Source organism: Scyliorhinus canicula, chromosome 2 (assembly GCF_902713615.1).
Source record: "Scyliorhinus canicula chromosome 2, sScyCan1.1, whole genome shotgun sequence".
Taxonomy (NCBI): domain Eukaryota; kingdom Metazoa; phylum Chordata; class Chondrichthyes; order Carcharhiniformes; family Scyliorhinidae; genus Scyliorhinus; species Scyliorhinus canicula.
The window spans coordinates 7,107,725-7,117,317 of NC_052147.1; the positions used below are offsets into that span (position 1 = coordinate 7,107,725).

A 9,593-nucleotide genomic window follows, 5' to 3' on the forward strand; every position below is an offset into this window, starting at 1 on the left:
CTCCGGCTCGCCCCCTCTACCCCCCCAACACCCTCCGGCTCGCCCCCTCTCCCCCCCCCAACACCCTCCGGCTCGCCCCCTCTCCCCCCACACCCTCCGGTTTGCCCCCACATCCTCCAACTAGACCCCTCTCCCCCCCACACCCTCCGGCTCGCCCCCTCTCCCCCAACACCCACTGGGCTCTGTCTCCTCCTCTTCCCCCAACACCCACTGGGCTCTGTCTCCTCCTCTCCCCTCCCCCCCCACCCCACCCACCTCACACCCTCCGGCTCGCCCCCCCCCCCCCCCCCTCTCCTCCCCCCCTCTCCTCCCCCGTCCCCCCCACACCCGCAGGGGGGTCTCCCCCACACCCGCAGGGGGGTCTCCCCCACACCCGCAGGGGGGGTCTCCCCCACACCCGCAGGGGGGGGGGGCTCCCCCACACCCGCAGGGGGGGGGGGGCTCCCCCACACCCGCAGGGGGGGGGGGGCTCCCCCACACCCGGGGGGGGGGGGGTCTCCCCCACACCCGCCGGGGGGGGGTCTCCCCCACACCCGCCGGGGGGGGGTCTCCCCCACACCCGCAGGGGGGGGGGTCTCCCCCACACCCGCAGGGGGGGGGTCTCCCCCACACCCGCAGGGGGGGGTCTCCCCCACACCCGCAGGGGGGGGGTCTCCCCCACACCCGCAGGGGGGGGGGTCTCCCCCACACCCGCAGGGGGGGGTCCCCCCACACCCGCCCCCCCTCGTCTCCCCCCCAACACCCGCCCCCCCTCCAACACCCGCCCCCCCCTCCAACACCCGCCCCCCCCCTCCAACACCCGCCCCCTCCTCCAACACCCGCCCTCCCTCCTCTCCCCCCCAACACCCGCCCCCCCTCGTCTCCCCCCCAACACCCGCCCCCCCCTTCTCCCCCCCAACACCCGCCCCCCCTCTTCTCCCCCCCAACACCCGCCCCCCCTCTTCTCCCCCCCAACACCCCGCCCCCCCTCCTTTCCCCCCCCAACACCCGCCCCCCCCTCCAACACCCGCCCCCCCCCCTCCAACACCCGCCCCCCCCTCCAACACCCGCCCCCCCCTCCAACACCCGCCCCCCCCTCCAACACCCGCCCCCCCCTCCAACACCCGCCCCCCCTCCAACACCCGCCCCCCCCTCCAACACCCGCCCCCCCTCCGCTCCACCCCAACACCCGCCCCCCCTCTTCCCCCCCCCCCCAACACCCGCCCCCCTCTTCTCTCTCCCCCCCCCCCAACACCCGCCCCCCCTCTTCTCTCCCCCCCAAAACCCGCCCCCCCCCTCTTCTCCCCCCCAACACCCGCCCCCCCCCCCCTCGGCTCCCCCCCAACACCTGCCCCCCCCCCTCGGCAGTGTCAATTTCAGCGGCCAGCTGATTGTTTCAGTGAGAGAGCAGCTTCCCTCTCTGGATCAAAGTGAGCCGGCCGCTGAAATTGACACTGCTGGCTGCTCTCTCCCTCCAATCCAACTTTTAAGTTTTAATGTTTCTGATTGGAGGGAGAGAGCAGCGGGCAGTGTCAATTTCAGCGGCCGGCTGATTATTTCAGTGAGAGCAGCTTCCCTCTCCGGAGCCGGCCGCTGAAATTGACACAACTGACAGTTGGGGTCCATCAGCCCCCCCGCGGTATATCGCGAACCGCGGTATTGCGGAGCGTGGTATAACGGGGGACTACTGTAGTACCCATGCCAGTGAACTCTGTCGAGCTGCGGGTCCGATTCTCTGAGTCTCGATTCCTCAGGGCCTTGGTCCGCGAAGGTGGGTCTCGTGCCCTGCTTCTTTCTGTCTCTGGCCGGTCGTCCAGTCTTCTCTGCTGCCTCTGCGAGTCTTCACTGTTAAGGCTCGTGACGGTCAATCTTTTGTTGTGCTCTTCTTGTCATGCCAGAAGGTTCTCTGGCCCTCAGCCAATAAGGTCTCGGGACCAGAATTGTAGTATCCAATGGAGTTGCCGATTGCAACTCTGCAGGACACCAGGAACCCAACCCAGGGGTCCATTCCTAGGTGTATTGTTTGCATGTAACCTTACTCCATACATGGTTACTGGGTGTCCGAAAGTCTAGTTTCATCTGGGCAACCGAAAACAATCGATATGAATAGGACCGGTTATATCCTGATCGGTGATTGACAGCAAATCCAAACATGTCTCAATGTATTCAAACTTGGCTGAGTTCAAATTCCGATCAGGCCTCTGTGGTCACATGATTTGATTTAAAATTTCCAAAGTTTAATTGAAAGTGTTTGATTTTATTGGGCCTAAAATACAGGCTGCTGTCCATTTTTAAAAAAATATTATTTTTATTCAAAATTTCAAAATTTTTGCAACAATACACAAACCCCTCGCAACCGATCCCAATGACGGCAACAAGGTTCCCAAAATGTAAAACAAACAAGCCCCATCTCTGGTTGAGCCCCTAAACTGCCCCCCTCAGAGCAAATTTCGCCTTCTCCAAATACAGGAACTCCATATGATCCCCGAGGCACAAGGGGGAGAAACTGGCCTCCACCCCGACAGAACCCGCCTGCATGCAATCAACGAGGCCAAGGCAAAAACATCTGCCCCCTTTGAAGCACCGCCTTCCTTATCCTAGCTACCTTCCCTCCAGACACGGATGACGAGACCAGCCTGTCCACCCCTCGAAAGAATAACTTTGGCAAGGGCAGCATGGTGGTGCAGTGGGTTAGCCCTGTTGCCTCACAGCGCCGAGGTCCCAGGTTCGATCCCGGCTCTGGGTCACTCTCCGTGTGGAGTTTGCACATTCTCCCCGTGTTTGCATTGGTTTCACCTCCATTGCACCTGACCTGCCAGCAAAGGGAGACTGTCCCACCTCACCAAGTCCTCCTTCATTCTCCGCACCAAGCTCGTGAAATGTAGCTTACACAGTTGTACCCAGTCCCTCACCACCTGCACCCCACAAATACCTAAAGTGAGTTGTCGCTACCCGAAATAGCAACCCTCCCACACCCGCCCCTGCACCTGGAGAAGATACCACAAAATATTCACTCTTCCCTAAATTTAATTTCTACCCTGATATGCCCCACATTTCCTTAGCAACCCTCATCAATGAGCTTGAAACATACAGCAGCAAATTATCTGTGTACAGGCACCCTATGCTCCACCCCCTCCCTCCCTATCCCCCAACCCCTCAGCACAAGAACCAAGGGCTCAATCGCCAACGCAAACAGACGGGGGGACATGGGGCATCCCTATCTTGATCTCCCAAATAGTGAGAAATATCCTGAATTCATATCATTCGTCCGAGCACAGGCTTTCGGGTCCTTGTATAACAATTTTGTCCATGCCTCAAACTTGGGCCCAATCGCAAACTTCTCCAGCACCGCAAACAAATAACTACTGCACTCTGTCAAACGCCTTCTCCGCATCTAACTCCACCACCATTTCTAACTCCCTTCCCTCTGCCGGAGAAAGCACCACATTCTGCAGCCATCGCACGTTCAACGACAGCCGCATGCCCTTGTTGAACCCGGTCTGATCCTCCCCACTACCTTTGAAAGGCACACCTCCAGCCTCACTCAACACCTTCACCAGTATCTTGGCATCCACGTTCAATAGACAAATGGGCTTATATCCCACACTCTGGATCCTCCTTTATTTTTTTAATAAATGTTTTTATGAGCATTTTTCTTTTTATACAAAACAAAGATGAAAGTGAGCATAAGCAGAAACTATGCACATTGGTTATCATTCACTATATATGTCAGTTACAATTCTTACAGGTGCCTAGCTTTGACTTGGCCTCCTGATCCCAATTCCCTCTATCTTCCTGCTCATCCCCCACCCCCTTGCTATCTGGCATGTCGCTTTTGTTTATTGGATCATCCAACCTGGACCATACCTGGACGTATGCTGTTTTTGTGTTGGGGATGGGTAGGTTCTATGCCTCTTTGTTCCCTCCTCCCCGCCCCCCTTTCTGTTTGTGTCTGTGGTCCTTCTGTGGACCAAGGGAACACCCTGGCTTATTGGCTGCTGGCTACAAACAGGTCTTGGAAGAGGTTGGTGAATGGCTCGCAAGTTTTGTGAAAGCCCTTTTCCGAACCCCGGATGGTGAATTTGATTTTTTCCATTTGGAGAAATTCTGGTAAGTTGGACAGCCAGTCCGTAGCTTTGAGTGGTGGTGCTGCCGATCACCAGCTGAGCAGAATTCTCCAGCAGGCGATTAGGGAGGCAAAGGTTAGGGCGCCGGCCCGCCTCCCCATAGAGTTCTGGTTGTTCTGATACCCCGAAGACTGCCACTTTCGGGCATGGCTTCACCTCCATCCCCACAACCTTGGACATAGCCTGGAAGATGGCTGTCCAGAAGCCAGCAAGCCTGGGGCATGACCAGAACATGTGGGCATGGTTAGAGTGTGGCTATCGCCACTGGGCTTTTAGAGTGTCTAGTCAGTGGGGATGGGAGCGCTCCCGTGGCCAGGGCCCGCAGGAATATCCCTGTGCTGGAGCTCTCCTCCATTCTTGCCCATTCAGCTTCCGGGTCCTTTACTCTTTCCATTGTTGTTGCTCAGTGGTAATATTGCAATTTTCGGAGGGCTAAGTCCACCTATGCTTCTCGTTCTTTGTAGGGCTTTATGGTGATCCCAGGGTTCTCTTCTTTCTCCCTCTCTCTTCTCCTACCCACACTCCCACCCTGTACAGGAGTTTCATGCAGGCGAACCCCGTTCCAAGCACAAACCGCTCCAGTACCTCTGAGGTACTTCAATTCAACTCTGTTGAAGGCCTTTTCTGCGTCAAGGTGTTCTCTCCCTGGATGAGGTCATTATTACATTCAGCAGACACCTGATGTTCAATGTTAGCTGTCTACTTTAACAGACCCGTCTGGTCTTCTGTCACCACCTTTGGTAAGCAGTTGCCTGGCTAGGATTTTGGCCAGTATTTTCAAGTCTACTTTGAGCAGTGAAATGGGTCTGTAGGACCTGCATTCTGTTGGGGCCTTGTCCTTTTTGGGTATCAGCAAGATTGAGGCTGATGCTAGCTTAGGTAACAGGGTGCCCTTCGCCAGCGAGTCCGTGAACACTCTCACAAGTGCAGGGCCAGTGCCATCGCAAATGTTTTGTAGAAGTCTGCCAGGAATCCGTCTAATCCCAGAGTCTTCCCTGACTCCATGGAATTGATGCTGTCCATGACTTCTTCCAGCCCCCATTTCCTATCCTCCCCCACAACTCTCATGTCCAGTCTATCGAGGATCTGCTTCATCCCCTTTGGGAAGCTCAGAGATGCAGCCCCCGGTAGAAGGCCTTGAATGCTTCATTGACCTGTTCCAGCTACACTGCTAGTTTGCCTCTGCTGTCTCTAATCTCTGCTATTTCCATTGTGGCTGCCTGCTTTCTCAGCTATTGAGCCAGCTGCCTCTGTGCTTGTATAGGTTCCTCTGTACCTGACAGAGTTAGTGCACTGCTCTCCTTGAGGAGAGCAGGTCAAAGTTCATTTGTAGCTTCCTCCTCTCCGCCAGGAGCTTACAGTCGGGGCCTCAAGAGTATCGCTGGCCTACCTCCTGTATAGAGTCGACTAGCTGTTGCCTAGCCATCCTCTCTTCTCTATCTCTACGTGCTTTGTAAGCAATAATTTTACCCCTGATCAGAGCCTTCAGCGCCTCCCAGAGCGTGGAGGGGGAGACCTTCCCGTTCCGGTTGTTATCAGTAATATACTCCTCTACGGCCTGTGATATTTTCTCGCAGATAGAGTTGTCGGCCAAGAGGGTAGTGTGCAATGTTCTGCACGTTCTCCCTGTGTCTGCGTGGGTTTCCTCCGGGTGCTCCGGTTTCCTCCCACAAATCCCGAAAGACGTGCTGGTAGGTGAATTGGACATTCTGAATTCTCCACCGTGAACCCGAACAGTGGTGACTATGGGATTTTCACAGTAACTTCATTGCAGTGTTAATATAAGCCTACATGCGACAATAATAAAGATTATTAAAAATTAAAAACCTCCATGGGAGGTATTGGGCACAGCCCGTCTCCAACCTTGCATCCCTGTAGTGTGGAGCGTGGTCAGAGATCACAATTGCAGTGTATTCGCTCATACTATCTCTGGAAGCACCGATTTCCCCACTACAAAGAAGTGTACATGTATCTGGGAGAAGAACTCCTTCCCTGGGTGGGTGTTAAACGGCCCCATCCCCCAATGATAAGTCAGTGGGTGTCGACGTTGGGAATTTCTGCCACGGTCTTCTTTATAAACCGTGACGCCCCAATTGGGCACGTACATGTTCACCAGGACAAATGGTGCCCCGTCCAGGACACTGCTGACAATGATGTACCGTCCCCCTGGGTCCAAAATCGACCTCATCGCAGTACGGCTATCCCCCTGGCTCTCGTCCCGTAGCAGGAATGGTATGTCTATCCCATCCAGTCGTTTCTCACCCGCAGTCCGTCCTTCTCCCACAGGTGCTTCTCTTGGAGGAAGACTATGTCCGCTTTCATACTTTTCGTGTGGGCGAAAATTCTGGATCTTTTCACTGGGTCATTAAGTCCCCTGACGTTCCAGGTGACTATTCTGATTGGGGGGGGGGTTACCTCTTGGTGCTAGCTTTCCCACAAGTGTGGTGCGCCCCTCCTGGGATCGGCTTTGTGTCTCCCCTTCGCTCACTATCTGGTTTCCCCTCCTGCCATCCTCCTCGCCCTCTCCTGTGTTCCGTCACCCTCGCCCCTTCCTTCCTACACTTTAGTTCCTATATTCAGAGCAGGGCAGTGCAACCCCGCACAAAGTATCTCTCGGGTTGATTACAGCCCCTTCGGGTGATCCCCTTCGCTGTTTTCCCAGTTTGTAAAGCTCCCTGCCCTAAAATGTGACCCAGGGTTTTGCCGGATACAGCATCCCAAATTTTACTTTGCTTACATCCGGGCTGCCTTTGTCCCACCCGACGTTTGGCCAGGTGTGCCCCAATGTCCTGGTAAATCCTGATCTGGTGCCCTTCCCAATGCAGGTCCTTGCCTGCCATACACAACGCAGGATTCTTTCCCGGTCCTGGTGGCGATGCATCTTGGTGATTATTGCCCTCAGCTGCTCTCGAGCCTTGGGTTTAAGCCGGAGTGACCTGTCGGCTTTGTCTGTCTCTGGCGGGTTGGGAAACTGCCCCTTTCTGCCAGATTTCCAAGCGTCCATGGGGTCTCTGCCTTTGATCCCGTCTGGTAGGCCCACTATTCTTAGATTTAGAGCTGCGACCAGTTCTTGGCGTTGCGACCAACCTCGCAATGTCCGCCTCGAGCGGTGATCCAGTAGCTGTGGTCTGTTGAGGCTTTTTCTAATTCTTTTATGGTGCTCCCATGCCCCCCCGCCAGTCGCCTCTCTACCTTGTCCAGGGACACCTGCACGGTTTCCAGGACCTCCACGACCGCCACGTGAATATCGGTCTTTGTCTCTTCCCTGAGCTCTCTTAGTTCCCTGGAGAGGTTTGCCGGTCCTCCTCCTCTTCTGATGTGGCCAGCGCTTCGTCGCCTCATGCGTCAGCTACCTCGGCCATTTGTTTCTCTCGGTTTCTTCCGTTTCTTGCCTCATGACAGCCTCTGGAGGTACTGTTGTTCGGCTTCCTCGCTTGTTATATTGTTCGATAGGATGAAGGGATACTTTTTCCCTGTTTTAGCGCGCTATTTTGGGGCGAGCGTGGCCAGGACCTGTCCACCTTTGCCTGGGTCACCCAGTCCTTCCTTACTATTATCTGGTCTTTTACCCTCTGATGGGTTTTGAGTAATGGCTCTGGCCATCGAGTCATGTTCCTGGCTCTGTCCCACCATTGTTCCTCCCACTGCACCCCTCACCACGCTCAGCGACAGACTTTCGCTCGCTCTCTTTTTCCCTGGATGATTCTTTTTGAGTTTTGACATTTTATAAATGCCCCAGACCTTCCCATAACTTCTCACAAAATAATTTTCTCCAAAAACTAGGTGTAAAAGGCCTAAAAAAGACTACTCTGGCAGGAGCCACCAACGGTGTGACCTCCACCTACACGCCACAACCGGAAGTCTCACTGCTGTCCATTTTAGCACATGTTGTATGTATACCTAGACACACACAGATGCACGCCAGCGCACACATATATAATCAGTCTGACAGCCACCACCATTGTTTCCTATTTGGGTGTTAATGCAAATGTTTAAGCTTCCTAGCAATATATTCTGTGAATTTGGATATGTAGTTGCTATTGGACAAATGGCCATAGTTTATAAAGATCGAAAAAAAATTTAATGTATCCAAATATTTCATACCTTGCAGATTATATTTAGTAATGGTACAGAATTTCTGACCTATTAGTTTATAACAGGACTATCTGTATCCCTTTCTCAGACTGAATCTTTTAACCCCTCGACACTTGAATCAAAAAGGAAAGGCACTTCCTTTAAGTAGTGCAGAGAAGCGCAAGGCCAAATGGGAGAGTCTGCAAAACAAACAGGTATGTAGGACACTTGACACCATTGTTTAATGGCATGGCTGAAAATTAGATTGGGTTCCAACAGTGAACTGGGTGAGGCTTCTACCTGATTACAGTTGTGGGGTATCTTAATGGGCTTTCTTTTCTGACACTCAATCTAGCATTAGGTGTTCAAACTTGATCTGGCTGGATGATTTTATTGTCACTGATGGGGATGGACCTGGCAGTGGCCTGTGGAAATGCCCACATCCTTCTGTATGAATGTAAAGCTCGGCCTGTCAAAGCCCACCCACAAAGTATAACATATCAACTGAGAACCTGTACCTAGGGCATTGTACAAATCTGTGAACTGGACTGTCTGCTGTCTAAACGTGGGTGAGGTGCGGAGTCTGGGAGAGTGCTGGAACAACTCGTCTTTCATCAGATGATGCTTGTCTTTGATGAGAAGCCATTCAAACAGAACCCTAGAACAGGATTGTTTGTTCCAACCTGGTATATTCTGGAATGCTTTATCACATTCCGATGCTGAGACCAACACCACTACAAAGGTTGACGCTGGGCTATGAGAAAAAAGCAGGTTAATGGTGATGTGTAATATCTTTAGATTAGTTGAGCAAACACGTGGCACAGATCAGATAAGCCGAGTATAATTATAATAATCTTTATTGTCACAAGTAGGCTTACTTTAACACTGCAATGAAGTTACTGTGAAAAGCCCATATTTGCCACATTTTGCCCCCTGTTCAGGTACACTGAGGGAGAAATCAGAATGTCTAAATTACCTAACAAGCACGTCTTTCGGGACTTGTAAGGAAACCGGAGAATCCGGAGGTAACCCACACAGACGCGGGAGAACGTGTACAGACTTCGCACCGCCAGTGACCCAAGCTGGGAATTGAACCCGGCGTTGTGAGGCATCAGTGCTAACCACTGTACTACGTTGCCACCTTAGCCCCTTTTCATATATGTAGATTGCTGTTGGTTCTAACAATATGATTTTTTTTTTTTAAATGGTTGGTTAAATCTTCCATCTAATCAGGAGATATTGTTTGGTCTGCAACCAGGTTTTTTAAAAACGTTTATGTAATTATGTCCTTTAAATTTAGGAATTTAGAATTGAGCCCAGCCTTTTGTATTATCCACCTAATGCAGTTGACGGCCTGATTGATTTAAGTTGTGCAACATTAATACTGACTGCACTGTCGGGAAGCAATTCAAC

General features: G+C 53.1%; 1 protein-coding gene across 4 annotated transcripts in view; it reads left to right on the plus strand.

Moving 5' to 3' along the window:
• Positions 1–9,593, plus strand: part of dicer1 (dicer 1, ribonuclease type III) — a 174,222-nt gene that overhangs the window by 102,818 nt on the left and 61,811 nt on the right. For all 4 annotated transcript variants that reach the window (XM_038822311.1, XM_038822319.1, XM_038822325.1 and 1 more), the window contains one exon: positions 8,290–8,395. In XM_038822311.1, the coding sequence (XP_038678239.1) occupies positions 8,290–8,395 (106 nt within the window). The remainder of the gene's footprint in view (positions 1–8,289; positions 8,396–9,593) is intronic.